General features: G+C 53.2%; 1 protein-coding gene across 5 annotated transcripts in view; it reads left to right on the forward strand.

The window, feature by feature from the left end:
* ARHGAP21 (Rho GTPase activating protein 21) overlaps positions 1–22,649 on the forward strand; it is a 152,938-nt gene extending 130,289 nt beyond the window's left edge. Inside the window, exons 12-27 of one of the 5 annotated variants that reach the window (XR_007909763.3) lie at positions 448–484; positions 3,111–3,236; positions 4,206–4,490; positions 8,431–8,495; positions 8,578–8,714; positions 9,736–9,869; positions 12,964–13,119; positions 13,220–13,298; positions 14,232–14,305; positions 14,383–14,472; positions 18,472–18,597; positions 18,722–18,763; positions 19,012–19,117; positions 19,846–20,117; positions 21,005–21,036; positions 22,564–22,649. Coding sequence is in view for 3 of the 5 variants with exons in the window: in XM_089312453.1 (XP_089168579.1) it covers positions 448–484; positions 3,111–3,236; positions 4,206–4,490; positions 8,431–8,495; positions 8,578–8,714; positions 9,736–9,869; positions 12,964–13,119; positions 13,220–13,298; positions 14,232–14,305; positions 14,383–14,472; positions 18,472–18,597; positions 18,722–18,763; positions 19,012–19,117; positions 20,094–20,113 (1,477 nt within the window). In the remaining 2 variants the exon portion in view is untranslated. Of the gene's footprint in view, positions 1–447; positions 485–3,110; positions 3,237–4,205; positions 4,491–8,430; positions 8,496–8,577; positions 8,715–9,735; positions 9,870–12,963; positions 13,120–13,219; positions 13,299–14,231; positions 14,306–14,382; positions 14,473–18,471; positions 18,598–18,721; positions 18,764–18,961; positions 19,118–19,845; positions 20,118–21,004; positions 21,037–22,563 lie in introns of those variants that run through there. The other 4 variants (XM_089312453.1, XM_089312454.1, XR_016219907.1 and 1 more) reach the window with 4 other exon arrangements.
* Positions 22,650–23,153: the final 504 nt, after the last annotated feature.

A 23,153-nucleotide genomic window follows, 5' to 3' on the forward strand; every position in this document is an offset into this window, starting at 1 on the left:
GTTAGACTCCACTTGCTACTCTGGTTTCCCATATCCGAGGGCCAGGGCTCGAATCCCAGTTGCACTTGTGACTTCAGCTTCCTGCTGATGTGTAGCGTGGGAGGCAGCAGGTGACGGCTCAAGTACTTGGGTCCCTGCCACCGCATGGGAGACCTGGATTGAGAGTTGGGCTCTGACTTGGGCCTGGCCCAGCCCCCGCTGTAGTGTGCATTTGGGGAATGAACCAGTCATTCTGTTTCTATGTCTCTTTCTTTGAAATAAATAAAATCATGTAAAATAAAAAATGCATAAAAGAAACCATCATTCTCACGTTGAACTGTGAACATCTCTCATGGTGATGATTAAATGTCAGCGTATGAAGGAAAGGTTAATTATAATAAATCATGTTTCTATCTTCGAGGTGCTTTTTGACTGATGACAAATGTTTATGTACTTCTTTTCCAACAGGTCTTTTAAGCACGTGTGTAGCCTGAAGGCCATCAAGGTTGGTAGTCAGTACCATAAAGCACCCAGAGAAGGATTTCTGCCCGCCAGCGCGCAGGCGTTTGCTATTTAAACCGATCTTTCCTGCACCAGTGCTTTCAGAATGTTGGTCCCACGTGTGCTTTGACGCATTTTTCTTAATTAGCTTGAAGTACACATTCAAGGCCAAAACCCTAACTGCCCAGCAGTCGTTCGGTATTCGGGGGCACGTTGGCTGCCCTGTGTTGATTTCGTTCCTGCCGCCCTCCTCGCCTCTGCCCTGGCTGCAGTCCCTCGCTGGAGCAGCAGGACCCGCCACACAGGAATCGCCCTGTTCACCGGCTCCGCGGTCGCTCACCGTCACTCAGCCCCACGCGCTCGGCCGGAGCCGCGTCCAACCCCAGTGCCTCTGTGGGCTCTGTCCCCGCCCACCTTCTCCCTCGGCGCTCCTCGTCCACCCCACGGCAGCACTTCCACAGCCTAATTCTCTGTCGTGCGGGCGGCACTTCCAGGGTCCCATTCGCCATCACACAGGCGGCACCCCAAATGGGGTCTTAAAGGGGAACTTTGTTTTGGCTGCAAAGACTCCGTTGGTGCCGCGTGTGCAGTTTCTTGGTGCCTTTTCCAGGCGCTCCCTGAGGCCCCTCCTCCCTGCACAAGTGCCTCCTTAGAAGCCACCGCCCCTATCTTAAAGCTCCCCTCTTACAGCAAGATGTTGTGCAAGTTTGCTTGTAGGTTCCACTCGTCCTGCCCACCCACACACATCAGAATGGCCACACAGCTCATGCCAGAGTTGCTAGGGACTTCCAGACTCCAGAACTAATGGTGACCGTGGGTTTTACCTCCTCTGACCTTGCAGTGGGATCCCCCCAAGTCTCCCACCTTCCTGGAACACTTTGGTACGCTGCTTCTCTCTCGGCGTTCTTTTCTGCTCTGGCCTTTGATGGCTCTGCTCTCTAGCCAGTGTGTCTACACTGCTGGGACGGCCAGCGCTTGTTCCTAGCGCTTGTTCTTTCCCACTCTGATCTCATGCAGAGGCCTCCCAGAGCCCACACTTCTGGCTGCAACCCCTGTGCTGCCGATGTGGCCTGTCTTTTTTGGCAGTTAAGGAGCAACTGGAGTTTGCGCAGACACCAGACCTGGATCCCCCCACCTCACTGTCCCTTGGTTTCCCCCACCTCACTGTGTCGGCTTCCATCCACTCACGTGCCTCGTTTCTCTCTCCTGCTGCCCCATCGGGTCCCGTCCCCACTGTATGCACACATGCTAAGTCTGCACACTTCTCTCCGCCGCCACGTAGGCTTCTTCAGTCCACGCCACCAGCATCCCTCAGCTGCTCCCCTGACCCCTGCTTTCATGCTTGGCCCTTTAGAGCCCTTTCCGCACACGGCAGCCAGGGGGACCTTCACACCGTGGTCAGATCATTCTGCTCCCCCGATTTGCCCCTTCCCGGCTCTGTCCCTGCGTCCATGGCCGACCAGACCCTGAACTCACAGTGAACGGTGGGCGTGTAAAACGATCGCCGTCAGTGTGCCCTCACTGGCTCGCATTCTCCCTGGACGCTGCTTTCCTCGGGCCTTTCACGGGTAGCTCCTGAGAGCCCCCCTGCAGATTTCATGCACACGGCATTTTTGCAGCGAGGCCCAGCCTCGGCACCGCCGCAGAGCTGCTACTCGGCCATGACGGCTGCATCTCGCTGCCCCCGGCCTTCGGTGGCACACAACATTACCCTCTCTTTACTTACTTATTTAATTTATTTATTTATTTGACAGGTAGTTATAGACAGTGAGAGAGAGAGAGAGAGAAAGGTCTTCCTTCTGTTGGTTCACCCCCCAAATGGCTGCCACAGCTGATGCTGCGCCGATCCGAAGACAGAAGCCAGGTGCTTCCTCCTGGTCTCCCACGCAGGTGCAGGGCCCAAGCACTTGGGCCATCCTCCACTGCACTCCCTGGCCACAGCAGAGATCTGGACTGGAAGAGGGGCAGCCAGGACTAGAACTGGCGCCCATATGAGATGCTGGTGCCGCAGGCGGAGGATTAGCCAAGTGAGCCACGGCACCAGCCCCACCATCTCTTTAAAACATCATTCACCTTTGTTCATTAAAATGCGTGCTCAAGAGAGCAGGGAAAACACTACTTCAGTTGTCTTTCTAGTGACTAAAAATGCCTTCGGATGACTTTTGCAAAAGGGGGAGGTGCGACAGTATACAGCAGGTTAAACCACCGCCTGGGACACTGGCGTGCTACATCGGAGTGCCTGGGTTTGCGTCCAGCTCTCTGCTGATGCACACGTGGAAGCAGCAGGTAATGACTCCAGTGCGTGGGTGCTGCCGCCCACCCTGAACTCCAGGCTCCTGGCTTTGCCGTGGCCCAGCCCCGTCCGCTGTAGGCATTTAGGGAGTGAACCAGCACACTGAAACTCTCTCTCACTGTTGGTCTGTTACTACCTTCCAAATAAAATGCTTTAAAGAATGATGGCAGTCAATTCACGTTTTTTTAATAAGACTGGACATTTTTGTCTAAAGTAAGTGATAAAGTCAGGGTTTTTCACTTGGAACTTTAGACTTTCTCAGCAAAGGAATTTCAGTGTGCAAATATTTATAAAGGAAGAGGCTGACATTCTCCTGGTTTCTTGGCCTTTTCTGTAGATCACAGACAGCCAGAAGTCATCGGAAGACTCCGGATCTCGGAAGGACTCCTCCTCAGAGGTTTTCAGTGATGCCGCCAAGGAAGGGTGGCTCCACTTCCGGCCCCTCGTCACCGATAAGGGCAAGGTAGGGCTGGGCTGGGCCCCGCGAGCGTCAGAGGGCGGCCTGGTGTCTGCACCTAAGACCACGAGAGGTCTAGGCTGAGGACTGAACATAGTCTTTGGCTACATCAAGGAAAACTGGGAAACTCTTAGCTATTATTATTTGAGAGCTAGAGAAAGAGAGAACGAGGCAGGGACCCAACCAGAAGAACTGACCGCTGGCTCCCAGGGTCCGCAGGAAGCTGTAGTCGGGAGCCAGGGCCGGGTGTTGCGCGCAGGCCCTCTGATGGTGAGAGGCAGGCGCCGTAACCACTAGCCTACTTCTCCTGCCCGCTCGTTAGGAACACTAGTAAGTCTGCTCACAGAGCAGTCCCACAATCTGTGCTTCCCTACGTAGATTCAAATGCAGTAGCATTTTTGCCATACAGCTTCCTTGTAGCAATTGAACAGCTTATGTGTGAGAGCTTTTTAACACTGCCAGAAGAGTTAAAATTTTTAAGAAGTCCTCCTTGGATGTGTTTAGTGTCGCTTAGCCTTGTAAATTTGATCACCTTTGTTAATTCATTATTAGACATTTCTTTGGGGAACTCCTTTTATCATCTGCATGCTCCTGCACTTGTCTCTCTAAGTCTTACTCTCACTCAGAAGGTTTTTCTGACCTTTTTTTTTTCTTATGTCCTGTTCCCTTGGCATTTTTAATACATTTTGCAATATTTGCCTTATTGGAATTACTTTGTTTATCTTACCTTCCCAGTTAAATTCAAGTTGGGGTTTCACCATCCTTGATGTGTATATGAACACACTGCCTCACTTGGTTTGTGCCCCACAATTTTTAACCCTTCCCCTCCTAGCACATGTGTCTGTTAGTAGCTCAGACACCTGCCGCACTAGCGTCTGTGTCTGTACGTGAAGGCAAGCTGTTACCAAGTGTGTTCCCCCAGCCCGGGGGCTCAGCCGAGCAGTAGGTCACTGGCGAGCCTGCGCTGTTTTCCAGAGGGTCGGGGGGAGCATCCGGCCGTGGAAGCAGATGTACGTCGTGCTGCGGGGCCACTCGCTGTACCTGTACAAAGACAAGAGAGAGCAGACCGCTCCGTGCGAGGAGGAGCAGCCCATCAGCGTTAACGCGTGCCTCATAGACATCTCGTACAGCGAGACCAAGCGGAAAAACGTGTTCCGGCTCACCACGTCCGACCGCGAGTGCCTGTTCCAGGCGGAGGACCGAGACGACATGTTGGCCTGGATCAAGACCATCCAGGACAGCAGCAACCTGAACGAAGAGGTGCGTGTGCGTGGTCAGAGCCCGATGGGACGCCAGCCCCGTGTCCACGTTGCCTGCCCACGGCAGCCCGAATCACAACAAACTGTGCCGTGCTCTTGTTTACAAAGTGGGTGAGCACAGGGCCCACTCAGGTGTACCCGTTTTATATTCTGTTCACTCACTGGAAGCATCAGCGGGGAAGTCAGGCCGTGGGCTTGGCTGGCCCTGTGCACACTTCCCAGTGGCCCTCAGCCCCACAGAGCAGGAGGCCCGGTCCCTCGTCCTTGGCTGGCCCTGTGCACACTTCACAGTGGCCCTCAGCCCCACAGAGCAGGAGGCCCGGTCCCTTGTCCTGCTCCAGGCCTTTGTGACCACAGGGTTGCAGGGCGGCTGTGACGACGTTTATCAAGCCAATGGCTATGTGAACGCAAAGAGACAGCTAGATGGTTGCTGTTCATGGAAAGATATCGCCTCCTAGAGTACAAAAACTAGTGGGTTTCTACGAAAACTTGTATTAGCCAAAGTGAATTACAAGGCAGGTTTTCTTGTCAGTGATTCATGTGAAGGGACAGTTTCTGATTCCCAGCCAGCAAGATAACCTTCACAGCAAGAACTTCAGAAGTGAAGGTAGTTTTTAAAATGTACGTAGTCATGATCTGTATCAAAAATCTTGCTGTGGTTAACTCTAGCCTTTGCTCGAGCCAGCGTTCATGTTTTACAAATCATTGGTGGTGTTTTTTTTTTTTTTTCTTGTACACTCTTCTCACTTTTCAGTCCTGTTGTTATAACCAACAAAACAAGCACAGTTTTTCCTTTGGTCATGTTACTCGGGAACACCTATGTTAATGACAAAGTCAGGCAAATTGTGTTCTTAGTCATTGTCACTAAGTCTGACTCAGAGTATGAAAACTCATACTATGAAAAAAAAATACCTGTGTTCTTTCCCTTAGTAATGTACACTCTTCTTTGTTTGTGGTTAAAAATTAACACCAGACCCATAGCAATACAACCTTAGTTCTGCAGCCACCCACTGTAAGGACGGGATCAGACCTGAGGTTTTGTAACGGCCAGGGAGACTCAGAACTTAGATGTAGCCTTCAGCTCTAAGCTCTGGTTCAAAGGAGGTCTTGCCTGAGAAGCACCTGCTATGCGCCAGGCATTTACAGGCAAAAGGAGGTCTGTGTTCTGATGACTTCCGCTGTGACACAGGGCTGTTTGGGGGACTGAGTGAAGGAACTCTTACAGAGAATGCTGCATGGTGCCTGGCTGATAACACTGTCAGCCACACCACCGCCACCACCACCACCACCACCACCACCACCTCCTCCACCTCCACCATCACCACCACCTCCACCTCCACCTCCACCTTCACTACCACCACCTCCACCTCCACCACCTCCATCACCTCCACCTCCACCTCCACCTCCACCACCACCACCACCACCACCTCCACCTCCTCCTCCACCACCACCTCCACCACCACCTCCACCTCCACCACCTCGACCTCCACCTCCACCACCTCCACCTCTACCATCATCACCACCTCCACCTCCACCTCCACCACCTCCACCTCCACCTCCACCTCCACCACCACCTCCACCTCCACCACCACCACCACCTCCACCTCCACCTCCACCTCCACCTTCACTACCACCACCTCCACCTCCACCACCTCCACCTCCACCTCCACCACCACCACCTCCACCACCTCCACCTCCACCATCACCACCACCTCCACCTCCACCTCCACCACCTCCACCTCCACCTCCACCATCACCACCTCCACCACCACCATCACCATCACCACTACCACCAATCCTAAGCAAATATTTTTTCTCCCCCCATTTTATGCATGAGAAAATACTTCACTGAGAGTGTATCAAATGTCAGGCACTATTTAAACACATTACACGGTGTTCAGTCACCATTAGAGGGTGCCTGCTATTAGCATCATTCTACGAAGGAGGAAACTGGTGGGGAGAATTTCCCCAAAGCCATGCGGCTGTGTTGGGACTGGGGTTTAAATCCAGGCACTCTGTTACTTTTTTTTTTTTTTTAAGATTTATTTATTTATTTGAAAGTCAGAGTTAGAGAGAGGTCTTCCATTCGCTGGTTCACTCCCCAGTTGGCCGCAATGACCGGAGCTGTGCCAATCCAAAGCCAGGAGCCTCTTCTAGGTCTCCCATGCGGGTGCAGGGTCCCAAGGACTTGGGCCATCTTCTGCTGCTTTCCCAGGCCACAGCAGAGAGCAAATCCAGGCACTCTGATTCTAAATCTTAACTATAGGACTCCAGCTGCTAGGTTGAAAGATTCCATTTAAATTCAATATTGTTTTGCTCCAAAGTTCTTAGTGAACTGTATTAGCATTCATTATAGTCAAAGAGACAAGTTAAAAATTGAGGACTCATGGGGCCGGCATAGTGGCACATTAGGTTAATCCTCCACCTGTGGTGCTGGCATCCAATATGGGCGCAGGGTTCTAGTCCCGGTTGCTCCTCTTCCAACCCGGCTCTCTGCTGTGGCCCGGGAGTGCAGTGGAGGATGGCCCAAGTGCTTGGGCCCTGCACCCGCATGGGAGACCAGGAGGAAGCACCTGGCTCCTGGCTTCAGATTGGTGTAGCTCCGGCTGTGGCAGCCATTTGGGGAGTGAACCAATGGAAGGAAGACCTTTCTCTCTGTCTCTCTCTCACTATCTGTAACTCTAGCTGTCAAATAAATAAATAAAAATCTTAAAAAAATTTAAAAAAATTGAGGACACTTGCCAGTGTGTACTTGAAAGAAAAATGACCACTTTAGGGTAAATTCTATGTTTATCAAATAACATAAAAGTTAACCTGCAGGAGCCGGCACTGTGGCCTAACAGGTTAAGCTGCCACCTGCAGCAACAGCACCAGCATCCCATGTGGGTGCCAGTTTGAGTCCTGGCTGCGCCACTTCCGATCCAGCTCCCTGCTAATGCACCTGGGAAAGCCGTGGAGGATGGCCCAGTGCTCAGGCCCCTACTCTGGGAAACCCAGGTGAAGCTGCTGGCTCCTGGCTTTGGCCTGGCCTTTTGGGGAGTGAACCAGCGGATGGAAGACTTGTCTGTCCCCACCTCTGCCTCTCCTTCTCCCTCTCTGTAACTCCACTTCTCAAATGAACAAATTAATTTTTTTAAAGGTTAACCTAAGTTTAAAAATTTTGTGAAGCTTTTCCACTCTGATAACCTAACTGCCACTTAAGATTCGAACTGACTCTGAATATCGCTGTCCCTGCAGATTAGCCGTTCATAAGTTCTTATTTACTTACTTATTTATTTGACAGGCAGAGTTAGACAGAGAGAGAAAAAGGTCTTCCTTCCATTGGTTCACCCCCCAAATGGCCGCTACAGCCGGCGCTGCGCCAATCCAAAGCCAGGAGCCAGGTGCTTCCTCCTGGTCTCCCATGCGGGTGCAGGGGCCCAAGCACTTGGGCCATCCTCCACTGCCCTCCCGGGCCACAGCAGAGATCTGGACTGGAAGAGGAGCAACCGGGACAGAACCGTTGCCCCAGCCAGGACTAGAACCCAGAGTGCCAGCACTGCAGGCGGAGGATTAGCCTAGTGAGCCGTGGCGCCGGTCCATTCATAAGTTCTGGCAGTGGTTTGTCACTTTTACTCAGTGGTATTTGCAAATGCTGACGGTTATTTCTTGTATTCGTGAGGGGAAAACTCTCTGCTGTGCTGTCATTCATTAAGATCGATAAATAGTCAGCACTTGTTACTTGCTGGAGCTCGTCTAAGTTGTGCACAGAGCAGAAGACTTGGCAGTGGGGGGAGGCGCGTGGGAGCCCTGGCACGTGGCACGGTGATCGCAGCCGAAACCCGGGAGCGGGCGATGGCGATCGCACTGCAAGGACCAGGAGTACAGCGGAAAGCTGTGCACGCACAGGTCGCCTCTGTAGGCTGAGAGCTGACCAGTGTTACCGTCTGCTCCCTCCACAGGACACGGGCGTGACCAACAGGGACCTCATCAGTCGGAGAATAAAGGAGTATAACAGCCTCATGAGGTGAGCGTCCCGCCCCTCCTGCCCGCAGCGCCTCTGCTCATGAAAGAGGGAATCGTGAAGACGTGTGCGCTTCTGTCCACAGCAAAGCAGAACAGTTGCCAAAAACCCCTCGCCAGAGCCTCAGCCTCAGGCAGACTCTGCTTGGTGCTAAATCAGAGCCAAAGACCCAGAGCCCGCACTCCCCCAAAGAGGAGCCGGAGAGGAAGCTTCTCGGTAAAGGTACTGAGCCGTGGCGGCGGCCCCTGGGAGATGGGAGTTGGGATTTGAAAGCCGTGCCCGTGTCTTCTCCAGTCACAGACCCAGCCCAGAGGCCACTGCAGGCCTGGGCTAGGCTAACTGGGCCTTTCCCAGAGGTGACGCCCAGGTGCCTCCGGTCTCTACAGTAAGGAGAAAGGAAAGGAAAACGCAACCCTTACGTAAGAGACCACACAAATATAAACTACACAGAGGAGCCAGGTGCTGTCCTGTTGAAACAGGCCAACCCTTTTCCTGTTGCTAAGAATCTCGTTCCAGGGGGGCAGGCTGAGCTGGCCCTTGGGATGCCTGCCTCCCAGATCCCCACGTTGGGATGTCTGGGGTCAAGCCTGGCTCCACCTCCTCAGCTCCCCGCCAGAGCACCTGGGAGCTCAAGTACCGAGTCCGGCCACCCACGCGGGAGACCCGGATGGCGCTCCTGACTCCTGACTTCAGCCTGGCCCAGCTCCAGCTGTGGTGGGCATTTGGGGGTGAACCAGTGGACGGAAAATCTGCTGTCACCGTGCCTTTCAAATAAACAAAGATGAATAGACAGTATTCAAAAATCTTACTATGCACACGACCCTCTGATTCTGTATTTTTGCTCTTTCTAAAAGAAAATCATGGGACACAGATGATAAATGGGTGAGGAACGGATTATATCAGGAGGGGCGCCCTGTTAGGGGAGCTTGAGGTTATGGGACTGAGATTTATGTGAGCATTGATAAAGGGTTTTGTTTACTTATTTGAAAGGCAGAGTTGGAGATCTTCCATCCTCTGGTTCCTCCCAAATGACCACAGTGGCTAGGGTGGGGCTGGGCCAGGCCGAAGCCAGGAGCCTGGAACTTGGGCCTTCCTCCCCTGCCTTCCCAGGCACATCAGCAGGGAGGGAGGGGCCTTGAACCAGCACTGAGTTATGGGATGTATCCCACAGCAAGAGATTTTTAAAGTCATGATTTAAGCCCTCCTGTTTTTGTCTTGTTTTATTTTGCATAATGACCAAAAGATGATACCAGTCCCCCCAAAGACAGGGGCATGTGGATAAGGGGCATTCCCCAGATCGGGAGGAGGAAGAAGCCGGCTGCTACAGGGACCTTCGGGGTCCGCCTGGACGACTGCCCGCCAGCCCACACGAATCGGGTAGGAGACGCCAGGCCGCCGGGTCTAGCTGCAGGAGGACTGGGGGAGACAGCCTGCCAGACCCCAGAGCCTGGGTAGCAAGCCTGAGCTACTCCAAGTGTGTGCTGAGTGATTGTATCCGTGACGCTTTATCCCAATACACTGATGCTGAGATAGGATAATTAGGCTACCACTAGCAATGTATCGGGAAAGGTCAGTACGCGTCTTGAAACAAGGATGAGAAGTTTAATCCACTTACCTGTGTGTGTGGGTGTGTGTGTGTGTAGCAGCCTCGTTAGGATTCCTATCAGGACTTGATTGGTTTCGCCCCCTCGTCCGATTCCCGACCTGATCCCACTGAACTGTTTGCTTTTCTTTCTTCCTTAGCCCACCGCGCCCCTGAGGGGCCTTCTCTCTGTCTTGGCTTGGGCAGTCTCTTCCCACTGTCTCAGCTACCACCTGCTGGCTTAATGCAGCTCCTGTTCTGCAGTCTGTACTCCTTACTCTCTCTCTCTCTCTTTCTCTCTCTCTCTCTCTATTACACACAGCCCCGTATCTGTTCCCTCCTCTTGGAGGAAAAGGGACTTTTACCTGTGATGTGCAGCTATTCACTAAAGATGAGCCTCGGCTGTCGCTCCCCCTCTTCGTGGAGGAACGACACAGGACCCTGCGCTGTTCTTTCTGTCTGCTCGGCCCTCCCCGGGTTTGCTGCTGGTTCTTCCCGGGTTGGCTACTATCCCTTCCACCTCCGTGGAAGGGCAGTTCCCCCTGGCCGCATTCCCCACTTCCGCAGGGGAGCAGCACACCGCCGGCCGGTTCTCTCGGGGGCTGCACGGGTTCCCTTAGATGTTCCCCATAGATGTTCCTGGTGCGTGCCGTCTCTCCTCCTTTATAGTCCTCTTCCGCCAATCCTAACTCGGCTGCCCACACGCCAAGTACGCTGCTCTCCTCCAATCAGGAGCAAGTCCTACAGTTAATTGGTTGAACTGGAGGCAGCTGTGCGGAAGCTGTTTACTTCTCTCCCAGCGCCATATTGTGGGAGAGCAGATGCATAGAATAAGTCTTAATTCCAGTAACAGTCTAGTCCGGGCTGCTCCCCACAGATCCCCCTTTCTTTTTATTTTTTGGCGTTGATACGCGCCTGTCTTCGGTGTCCCGCGGCACACACTCTGCTCTACTTGCTAGAGTTGCCACAGGCTCTTACAAGTCCTATCAATCAGGAAAACCGAATCCGGGTCCTCTCTTCGCCATTGTGAGGAGGTTTTTAGGCGCTGATGCGTGCCTGTGTTCGGTGCCCTGCAGCGCATGCTCTGCTCTGCCTGCAGGGGACTTACAAGACCTATCAGGCAAACCGAATCCAAGCCTTCTCATTGCCTTATTGTGGGGGAGACTTATTAGTGTTGGTTCGTGCCTATCTTCGGTGACCTGCAGCTCATACTCTGGTCGAGCTGCTTGCTGGCGCTTACCGCCTTAAATCAGGCAGACCGAATCCAAGCTTAATATTGTTGTATTGTGGGGAAGCCTTACTGATGTTAATTCGTGCCTGTCTTCGGTGACCTGCGGCGCATAAGCTGCTAGCTGCCCGCAGGTGCTCATCGCCTCACTTGATTAGGCAGACCGAATCCAAGCTCTCACATTGCAGTGTTGTAGGGAGGCCTTTTTATTTCTCTATTTCTCTATCTCCGGGCATTCCTATTTCTCCCATTTTACTTCTATCTTCCAGCATTCCTATTTTTCTCACTTTACTTCTAAACTTCTGTTTCTCTTATCCCTGCGGCTTTCCGGCACCTCGCCCCGCCGGCGGGTTCCCGGCTCTGCGCCGCTTCAGCCCGCGCGCCTCTCTCATCTGCGCAGCTTCCCGGCTTTGCGCAGCTCGGCTTCGTGCACTCCGCGGTCTCCACGCTTAACCCTTTCGCGTCTGAACCACGGCCTACGCCAGCCCCGTTCCCTATCTATTCACGCCCCGTGCTCTCTCTGCACGCGGCGGCTTCCGCGAGTAACACAGCGTAGCTTACGTGTCCGCCACTAGGATTCAATCTAAGTTCCCCGGGCTAGCCTGGCGAATTCAACCCAGCGTACGTCTCCGCCCCACGGTTTGGCTTCCCGTCCTTTGCTCCCCGGGCTAATCAGACGGATCCCAACCTGGCTCACGTTTCAGCTTCTGGTTTCAACTTTTCGCCCCCTATTCCCGGACTAACTTGAGAACCCCAAAGTGGCTTCCGTTTCCGCCTCGGCCTGCCCCCCGCGGCTTCAATTTCCCTAACATTTTTCTCTACCCGGTATGTTTCCCCAAGCTTTCCTCCAACGATATTCCTCCCTCATTTCTCCTGGCCTCTCCCCACAGTCCGCATCCGAGTCTGTTTGTTCTAGCTTTCACTTTCGCTTTCGACCTTAGAGATTTCTCCCAGCTTCCCCCCGTAGTCCGTATCCGAATCTATGCCTAGGCTTTCAATAACTTCTTCCGGCTCCTTTTTCGTCCGGCTTTTCCCTAGGCTGTTTGCTAGTCTCTCTCTCCGATATTAGCCCATTTCTTCCCGTTTCTTCCCTCCTAAGTTTGCTATCCGACCTAGGTTTCCTAATCCGAGTCACGGCACCATTATGTCGCTCCCCCTCTTCGTGGAGGAACGACACAGGACCCTGCGCTGTTCTTTCTGTCTGCTCGGCCCTCCCCGGGTTTGCTGCTGGTTCTTCCCGGGTTGGCTACTATCCCTTCCACCTCCGTGGAAGGGCAGTTCCCCCTGGCCGCATTCCCCACTTCCGCAGGGGAGCAGCACACCGCCGGCCGGTTCTCTCGGGGGCTGCACGGGTTCCCTTAGATGTTCCCCATAGATGTTCCTGGTGCGTGCCGTCTCTCCTCCTTTATAGTCCTCTTCCGCCAATCCTAACTCGGCTGCCCACACGCCAAGTACGCTGCTCTCCTCCAATCAGGAGCAAGTCCTACAGTTAATTGGTTGAACTGGAGGCAGCTGTGCGGAAGCTGTTTACTTCTCTCCCAGCGCCATATTGTGGGAGAGCAGATGCATAGAATAAGTCTTAATTCCAGTAACAGTCTAGTCCGGGCTGCTCCCCACACTCGGCACTGTGTTAAATCAGAGGTTTGTTTCTTCTTTTACAGTATATCCCATTAATCGTTGACATATGTTGCAAATTAGTTGAAGAACGAGGTCTCGAGTATACAGGTATTTACAGAGTTCCCGGGAATAACGCCGCCATCTCCAGTATGCAGGAGGAGCTCAACAAGGGGATGGCCGACATCGACATCCAAGACGATGTGAGTTCGCTGGGCTGTTTGGATCGGTCACTCGGGCTCCCCCGACCCTGCCTTCTGTGGGACTGACTACAGAAATGCTGTTTCTGTTCTGCACACCTAGAAATGGCGAGACTTGAATGTGATCAGCAGCTTACTGAAGTCATTCTTCAGAAAACTCCCGGAGCCTCTCTTCACAAACGGTGAGTCGGCTCCTGGGGCAGGCACCTACCTGCGCAGGTGGCTCAAAGCAGGGCCGTTGGACAGCCACGGGGTATCGGGTGGAACCAAGGGAAAACGCTTCTGCAGAAGGCAACGGGAGGTTTAGTTCCGTTCTTACTTATCTTAGAAGCCTAGTTATGTAGTACTGGTTGTCATTTGGGTTTTTACTTCTTTTAAATTTTGATGAAAAATAGTTGTGTTTTTAAGATTTATTTAAAAGGCAGAGACAGATATTCCATCTGCTGGTTTATTCCCCAAATGGCTGCAACAGCCAAGTCTGGGCCAGGCTAAAGTCCACGGAGGTGGCAGGGCCCCAAGCACTTGGGCTATAACGCCAGGAAGCTGGGTTGGAAGTGGAGCGGCCGAGTCGCAAACTCGCTGTGTGACCTGCGTTGCCGGTGTCCCGGATGCCGGCCCCCAAAAACTAGTTTCTAAAGTGTTATTTAGGTTGAGTAAAATAAACACTATCCAGTTCATCCATGTTTGCAAGCAAGTGAAAGCCACGTTACTGCTTTCAGTCAAGACCTTATTGTGGTAAGGTGGAAGTAACATCTTAAGCGAGAAGTGTTCCCTCGGGAAAGCCCACTGTTGGCCATGGAAAGCATTGTCCTCGGTGTTTCTGGGGAGTGGAGGAAGGACAGACAGGCAGCGTGGACACGCAGGCGCAGCACGGCTCCATCAGGAGCCTCGAACCTCAGCGAACGTCCTGCCGTTTGTTAACAAAGCGTAGAGGACCATTAAACACCACAGCTCGAAACGTCAAGTTTTAGAGATTTACTGTGCAGAGGCAGTTGGGAGTCTGCCCTGCGTTATTTTTCTTGTCGTGATTTAAAATTGAGCCTTAAAGGAAAACTACTCCGTTCCCCTAAGCCACTTAAGATACATTTTTCCCTTATTCTTGCTGTTGTTGTCAGATAAATACGCCGATTTCATTGAAGCCAATCGCAAAGAAGATCCTCTTGATCGTCTGAAAACATTGAAAAGACTAGTAGGTACTATTTTATATATTTGGAAGTACAACTAGAATTCAGCAGGTAAATCTATCTCGAAACTGCTGTGTTTCAGATTCATGATTTGCCCGAACATCATTATGAAACACTTAAGTTTCTTTCGGCTCATCTGAAGACAGTGGCAGAAAATTCAGAAAAAAATAAGGTAGGTGAAGTGTGTGTTGAAGAAATGGGCTTGATTTTTTTTTTAAAGATTTATTTATTTATTTGAAAGAGTTACACAGAGAGAGAGGTCTTCCATCCGCTGGTTCACTCCTCAAATGGCTACAATGGCTGGAGCTGGGCCAATCCGAAGCCAGGAGCTTCTTGCAGGTCTCCCACGCGGGTGCAGGGGCCCAAGGACTTGGGCCATCATCTACTGCTCTCCCAGGCCATAGCAGAGAGCTGGATTGAAAGTGGAGCAGCTGGGACTCGAACCAGCACCCATATGGGATGCCGGCACTGTAGGTGGTGGTTTTGCCCATAACGCCACAGCGCCGGCCCCAGAAATGGCTTTATTTTAACAGACAAGCTTCAGTGTTTCATGCCAGATAGTCAGCGGTGGGTTCACAGGGCAGGGGTGTTCAGCCTGGTGATTCATGTGCCCTCCTCCCACAGCCAGGTACCTGGGTTCACTTCCCAGCTCCCTGCTGCCGCAGACCTGGGAAGCAGTAGGCACCTAATTGCACTCTTGCCACTCGTGTGGGAGACTTGGGCTGTGGCTCCAGCTTTGGCCCTGGACTTTGTTGGCATTTGAAGAGTAAGCTGATGGGCGCTCACTCTGTTTCTCAAATAAAAATTCTTTAAAAGTTTGATTCACCAAAAAGGCCTTGATTGCTCCTAAAAGCTAAGGGTTCCAAAATACCAGTTGTTAGCATTTTTTAAAAAAAGTATCTGTGAGGCAGAGAGACAGGTAGACAGCCAGCTCCACCCACTGGTTCATGTCCCGGATGCCCACAACAGCCAGGGTTTGGCCAGCCCAGGGCTGGGAGACAGGAATTCAGTCTTGCCTCTACCTGGTGGCAGGACTTCAGCACTGGAGACAGTACACGCTGCCTCAGGACCCGGAGCTGGGAACCCGTCCAGGAACGTGACCGTGGAACAGGGCTGTGTTCACTGCTAAGTGAAGTGCCCGCCCCAGGGGTCAGCGTTTTAAAAAGATGCTTGTGTTTACTGTTAACCAGCTAGGTCAGAAATTCTGTGCTGGGTTTTTCAGCCATGTATCATTAGATAACATATGCTCATGATAACAACAGGCAAAAAGCATCAAATAGTAGACAGTGAAAAATAACATCTTCTTCCCAGCAGGGAGCTGGGTCAGGACCAGAGCAGCTGAGACTCAGGATGTGACACTGGGATGCCAGTGTCACAGTGGCCGCCTAGCCCAATGGGCCACGACGCAGGCACCACGTTCAGCTTTTCTTGAGTATAAAAGTCTTTTGGGCCAGTGCCGCGGCTCACTAGGCTAATCTTCCACCTTGCGGCGCCGGCACACCAGGTTCTAGTCCCGGTCGGGACACCGGATTCTGTCCCGGTTGCCCCTCTTCCAGGCCAGCTCTCTGCTGTGGCCAGGGAGTGCAGTGGAGGATGGCCCAAGTGCTTGGGCCCTGCACCCCATGGGAGACCAGGAGAAGCACCTGGCTCCTGCCTTCGGATCAGCGCGGTGTGCCGGCCGCAGCGCGCCGGCTGCGGCGGCCATTGGAGGGTGAACCAATGGCAAAGGAAGACCTTTCTCTCTGTCCACTCTGCCTGTAAAAAAAAAAAAAAGTCTTTTGCAGCTGTGTAAATCAATATCCAGCCAGCGTCTCACGTTATTTTTGGTCAGTATGTTGTAGTTTGTCGTCCCCCCCACAACTTCCTTGGGTCACCGATGCCTGTTGCCTAAATCTCAGGTCATTCCAGGTTGTAAAAGGGTGGTTTTCTAGCTGGAGGGCATCCCTCATTCAATAGCCAAGCAGCCCTTCTGGTTCCGGGGAGGGACTGCTGCTGGACGTGCGGTGGAGTGCAGCCTTCCAGGAGGCCAGGAGTGTGCTTCCCCGGGTGTTGTTTTTTATTGGTTTGGGTTCCTCCCCCTGCCCACAAATGTGTTTAGAATTGATGAGTCAGATCCTAAGTTCAAAATACTGTACCAGACACTGTAACAGGAGATTAAAACATTTAAACCTCTGATATATGAAGAATGCAAAGTATCATGGAAATAGGTGTACAAGCAGGTAAGTCACAAAGCTAGGCAAAGAGCTTCAGGTTTGGTTAAAGCAGAAATGGGCCAAAAAATTACAGACATTTGGGTTTATTAATTATTCTTTAAGGATTAATTTTATTAACTTGACAAGTGACAGAGACTGTTCACTCTCCAAATGTCTGCAACTGCTGGGGCAGAGCCAGATTGAAGCCAAGAGCTCATCCTCTTCTCCCACGGGGGTGCAGGGCCCAAGCACCTGGCCCGCCTCACTGCCTTCCCAGGCCCATTAGCAGGGAGGCTGGGTCTCAAACCTGCCTTCCATTCAGGATGCCAGTGTCACAGGTGGTAGCCTAACCCACTCTGTCAGCCTCTGGATGCTTGTCATCTTTTTTAAAATTATTTCTTATTTATTTTAGAGTCAGAGTTACAGACAAGGAGAAAGGTCTTCCATCTGCTGGTTCACACCCCACATGATCACAATGGCCAGAGCTGGGCTGAGCCAAAGCCAGGAGCTTCTTCCGGGTTTCCCACATGGGTGCAGGGGTCCAAGCACTTGGGCCATCTTCTACTGCTTTCCCAGGCTGTAGCAAAGAGCTGGATCAGCCGGGACTCGAACTGGAACCCATATAGGATGCTGGCACTGCAAGTGGAGGTTTAGCCTACTATACCACAGTGCCAGCCCCTATATATGTATATATAAGATTTATTGCCGGCGCCGCAGCTCACTAGGCTAATCCTCCGCCTAGCGGCGCCGGCACACCGGGTTCTAGTCCCGGTAGGGGCGCCGGATTCTGTCCCGGTTGCCCCTCTTCCAGGCCAGCTCTCTGCTGTGGCCAGGGAGTGCAGTGGAGGATGGCCCAAGTGCTTGGGCCCTGCACCCCATGGGAGACCAGGAAAAGCACCTGGCTCCTGGCTCCTGCCATCGGATCAGCGCGGCCATTGGAGGGTGAACCAACGGCAAAGGAAGACCTTTCTCTCTGTCTCTCTCTCTCACTGTCCACTCTGCCTGTCAAAAAAAAAAAAAAAAAAGATTTATTTATTCATTTTGAAAGAGAACAAGATTTTCCATCCACTGTTTCACTCCTCATGTGGCCAGAAAGGCCAGTTCTTGGCGAGAGCCGGCAGCTTTTATTTGTATCTCCCATATGGGTGCAGGGGCCGAGGGAAAACAAGTTATGTAGAGATTTTCATAAGCAAATCCTAACTGAAAAGTATTCCATTGTTCTCTCTTCAGTCAGCCCTTCTTTAAATTCTTTTCCACCAGAAGAACCTGTCAGAAATTAAATGCCAAACCTCCAACAGAAATGTCAGTCTGTCAGGCTGGGGGTTGGCACTGTCGTGCAGTGGGTGAAGCCACCCCTTCCAATGCCATCCCACATTGGGATGCTGGTTTGAGTCCTGGCTGCTGCACTTCTGATCCAGCTTCCTGCTAATGTGTTTGGGAAGGCAGTGGAGGATGGCCAAGGAGGAGACCAGGATGGAGCCTGGCCCAGACTGGCTGTTGCTGCCATCTGGGGAGCAAACCAGCAGATGGAATCCACCGCCACCTCTCTCCCCCTCTCCCTGTTACTCTGCCTTTCAAGTAAATAAATAAATCTGTGTGTGTGTGCGTGTGTGTGTGTGTTTAAGAAAGGCAGAGTTTAGAGAGAGAAGCAGAGACCAATCTTCCATTTGGTGGTTCACTCCTCAAATGGCCACAGTGGCCGGAGCTGGACTCGTCCAAAGCCAGGGGCTCCATCCTGGTCTCCCACGTAGGCAGCAGGGGCCCGAGCACTTGGGCCGTCTTCCACTGCTTTCCCGGTGCGTTAGCAGGGAGCTGGATGGGAGGTGGAGCAGCCGGGACTCACACTAGTGCCCACATGAGATGCCTGTGTCGCAGGCACTGGCTTTACCCACTACGGCACAATGCCGGCCCCAAGTAAATAAATTTCAGCCTACTTAAGAAAACGCCTGATATTTTCCAGTGTTCTCCTTGCCTTTCAGATGGAACCAAGGAATTTGGCCATCGTTTTCGGTCCAACTCTGGTGCGGACATCAGAGGACAACATGACGCACATGGTCACCCACATGCCGGACCAGTACAAGATCGTGGAGACGCTCATCCAGCACGTGAGTGTGCTGGCGCTCGCTGGGACAGGAGCTGCTTTCCCATAAATACCTACGGGTCCTCTGACGACTTGCCTTTTCTGCATAGTTAACTTTCAGGGGATTCATTTCTCTTTTCGCCTTTCAGCATGACTGGTTTTTCACGGAAGAGGGCGCCGAGGAACCACTTGTAAGTATCGCCCGTCAGCACGTGTGCTCAGTTTCTTTCCTTTGGGACGCGAGCACCTGCTGCTCCAGCAGTGGCACCGCCCCGCTCCGTGCGCTGGCGTCTGCTTGGCGCCCCGGAAGCAGGTCTCTGACGGAAGGGGTAACACAGGTGCTCCGTGCAGGGCCGTGTCTGTCACTAACTGTTGTTTGAATTTTGAAGAGAGTTGTCTGGGAAGCGATGATGAAGAGATCTTTGTTTGTTAACCATAGACAACAGTACGGCAGGAAAGCACAGTAGAGTCGCAGCCAGTGCCAAACATAGATCATTTACTCAGCAACATTGGAAGGACAGGAGCATCCCCCGGAGACGCATCAGGTAACTCTCGCCAGGGCGGTGTCGACAGGTTCACCCCCGCGCAACAAGAGTCGGTCACCAGTCACAGCTCACTGTGATGGTCTTCCTTTTTTTTTTTTTTTCCTTTCTACTAAGTTTTTCCAAAAAAGTAATCTTTCTTTTCTGATTGACCTCAGTTATCTTCCCGTGACTGTGGAGCCATTGACAGTGCATGGAGTTGTAACGTTTGTCAGAATGGAGATAGGGGGAAAGAGCATGCAAACCACTGTTCTGTTCTGTTTTTTTTTTTTTTCTCCAAAATTCACAGTTTCCATGTAATAGTCATCACAAGGTAAAAGATAAACGCTGCTGCATCTGTGGCTGCCCTGATGGCAGAAGGCACGGGCTACGCGACAGCCCGTGTGGTTTTTGCTCCTGAGCCAGGCGCTCTGTCTCCAAGCAGCAAGTTCACACGCTGAACTGCTGAGGGCGCTGTTGTCCCACGGACAGAGCGCTGTCCCCTCTGTAGCTGTCACAGCCCAAGGCTGTGTGTGACATCTATCCTCTCCTGTTTCCTACTGCCATCCTACTGCCGGGCTAAGTACGACCGGTCCCAGGCTCTTGATGGCGCCCTCTCCCGCCGGACTGTCGCACGAATCAGCATGCTGTTTGACACGATGTTCTCCCTTTGTCTCTAGTTCTTGTTTGAGTCCTAAAGGGTTTTTCTCAGCACTTACTGACACAGGCAACTCTATACTGACGTTGCACAGGCGAAGTGGGAGGAGTCTATCACACGGTAATGTCACTAGTGGATTCTGTGATGTCCCTGATGGACAGCTGGAACTGTAGGAGGAAGGACGATTGCTGTCCACACTGTAGCTGCTTTGTCTGCAGAAACCCCCGGTTCTTGTAAACGCGGACAGAGCTGATCTGCGTGGAAAGTCTCTCTCAGATTACTGCCAACAGATCCATACTACTTTCTTAAAAGTTTTTCTGCTGTTTCTTGTTATTTCTGAAGCAGACCCTGAGGAGAAATAGCATGGTATGGTCCACCAGTTCTTAACAGTCATAAAGCATTTAGCCATGTGTTAAAAAAGGGGCGTGGCACGGGGCTCAGCTCATCAATTCTGAACAATCAATTTCCCTCAAGTTGAAAGATAAAATTCCAAAAATTGGTATTAAACTGGACGGCGCTAGCCCCTTCCTACCCTCTTTATAATTGTATAGCCTGAGTTTTTGCCAGACAGTAAAAATTATGGTCTCCATTGCTCCATTTCCATAACGGCGCTTGGTAATAGATATTAATTGCAAAACTGGTAGCAGTTTAACCAGACTAGCCAAACGGACCCCTGGCTGCAGTGATACGAAACCGGGGTCGAAGGCTTACGTCATCCAGCAGGTGACCCGGAACCAGGGCTACCCTAATGCCATCCATTCGCATGCAGCTCACGCTTGCAAAATTTAAGTCTGACAAAAATCAACCTCAGTGACCAGTACGAGCGTCTCGATCTGTAGGGAGGGCAGCCAGCGGGCTTGCCCGTCCTACATCGTGTATCGGTTTCGGATACAGGATGTGGCACCTAAGACGGTTCTGAGGAGGTCTTCAGGCTTCTACTCTGTTGCTCGAGTTGAGACTTAGAAACCCTAACCGACGCCAGTGTTTCTGTTTCTGTTGGGTGCAGGGCTCCTTTGCCATGCCTGTCACTGAGCTGGTCCTGCCTACGGTTCCACGGCACCCTTTCATGCCAGGGGCTTTCTGTGGTGCAGCTGGCATCTTTGTGAGCTCCGACTGTCCACTGTGTTCTCCGGTTTTGTTTGAGTTTGGCTTTCCCATTGTGTCCTCGTGCCTGTCCCATAAGTTTTTGCATCGTTTGTTGAAAGCCGTTAACACTGGCTACTACTGACTGTGTTTCCTTTCGCTCTTCACAGATTCAGCCACTAGTGACTCAACAAAATCTAAGGTAACTTGTTCCGGGTAACCTGGAACTATCTGGATGGGTGGGGGTTGCGTGTTAGGGGCTTAGTGCTGCGACAAAAGTGCATCCCCGCCTGCTGTCTGATGCGGCAGATCAACAGTCTAATCGATGGGCAAGTTAATTCTCGAATCTAGGAATACTGGGCGGGAATGCAGTGTCCAGCATCATGAGCCCCCGCGCCCTCCTCCCATGGTGCTCAGTGCCCTCCCACCCCCCCGGCACGAAGTTAGCCGCAGAGGCCAGAGCGCTCTGTGAGGTCCTCAGTCGTCTTAGGAGCAGGTGCTGTTACTGCAGTTCTTATGGGGAATACACGCTCCCGCCTTCCTCTCAGCCACACAGACACTGCACAGCTCTGAGGAATTAGATGAGCTGTAGTGACCAGAGCTGGCAACGGACTTCCTGAAGCGTGCCGTCATCTTCTCACCCCAACTGTGTGCACTGAAACTTTTCACACATACCGAAAACCTCCCAGGACGAGAGCGCGCAGAGCTCCCTTAGACAAATCGGAATTCACCGAGGAATCTGTCTGTATCTGTTCACTTTTTTCCTCAATCGCCTGAGAGTAGAGACACTGGCCTGTAACTATAGTCGGGAAACTAACATGAGTGCGATGCAGCTTATCTAGTGCGCATGTCTACACAAATCCCCCAGCCGTGTCAGTACTGTCCTGTTTCTCTACACAGGATGCAGTCCTGTCTTGTCACATTTCTTTTACCTAGAACAGTGTCCCAAGCTTCTAATGTTCAGCCAGGACCTGTGGGAGGCCCCTTGCTCCTGCGGCGCAGTGGGTATCCGGCCGCTACACCCGTGCTGGTGGCCTCTTGGTGGCAGAGAGAGTCACTCAGCCCGCCCACACGGCTGTGACCGCAGGAGCCCCCACCCGCCGGAGCAGATACTGTCCTGCACACCCACCCCGTCCTCACCCCGCCAGCCTCCCTCTCCTCACTCGTTACCAAAGCAGCAGCCTGTTTTTACGCAGTGTAAGCTAGGCTAAGATTCTGATAGCCATAGAGAGAGACACTGTGTGTTACTCCCCGTGCGTGTGGCCCGTCTGCTGAAGCAGTGTGTGTGCTAACCCAGCGAGTGTCTGGTGCCCCTGGCCTCAGCCACTCCGTGAGCACCTTTGAACGGAGCGCACAGGTTGCCCCGGCCCAGTGCACGGAGAGGCCTCCGCTCACTGACCCCCTTAAACTGAGAAGTTCCCACAGGGCTTGGCTTAGGCAAGGAGGGTCCCTGACCTGGAGGGGCTGTTCTGATACAGCGCCTGTCATCGGACAGCCACCAGGAGTATGAGCTCAGCTCCCCGGGAGCAGCAGTTCGCTCTTAACCCTGAGCGCCAGACGAAGGGAACTGGAGAGAGCAGGGAGTGTGCGCGCTGCGGGAGCCCAGGGAGGCCAGCCGGGGTCAGGAGAGCTGCGGGGCCCCAGCCATGGGCTGCTGCGGGGCCAGCGCTGGCTGGGGGACGCCCCGGGCTCCCGCGCTCACAGCCTCTGTGTTTGCGTCTCCTCGCAGGGCTCTTGGGGACCGGGAAGGGAGCAGTACAGCAGGGAGCTGCTGGTGACCTCCATCTTTGCGGCTGCCAGTCGCAAAAGGAAAAAGCCCAAAGAGAAGGCGCAGCCCAGCAGCTCGGAGGACGAGCTGGACAGCGTGTTCTCCAAGAAGGAGCCCGGGGCGCAGGGCCGCGAGCACGGCCGGGCCGGCGAGGCCGCGGGCAGGACGCCGGGGGCCCCGCGCAGCGCCAGCCCCAGCCCGGAGGCCGCGCCCTGGGCCGCGGGCCGCCTGAGCCCCGAGGCGCGCTCCGTGGCCGAGAGCAGGGGCGAGGAGGCGGACGACGAGAGAAGCGAGCTGGTGAGCGAGGGGCGGCCGCCCGAGAGCGACAGCGAAGGCGACTTCCCCGCCTGCGCCGCGCCGGGCCGCCGGGACTCCGAGGGCAGCGAGGCCAGCGGCCCCCGGCCGGCGGCGGCGCGCGCGCACCAGCTGCTCGAGGGCGACACGCTGGCGCGGAGGAAGGCGGCGCGCCTGCGCTCGGACGGCGACGGGGACGCGCCCGCGCTGGCCCGCGTGCTGGACGCCATGCGGCGCGGCCGCTCCACCGGCAGCCT

Source organism: Oryctolagus cuniculus, chromosome 13 (genome assembly GCF_051225735.1).
Source record: "Oryctolagus cuniculus isolate XC-2025 breed Fujian yellow rabbit chromosome 13, ASM5122573v1, whole genome shotgun sequence".
Classification (NCBI taxonomy): Eukaryota; Metazoa; Chordata; class Mammalia; order Lagomorpha; family Leporidae; genus Oryctolagus; species Oryctolagus cuniculus.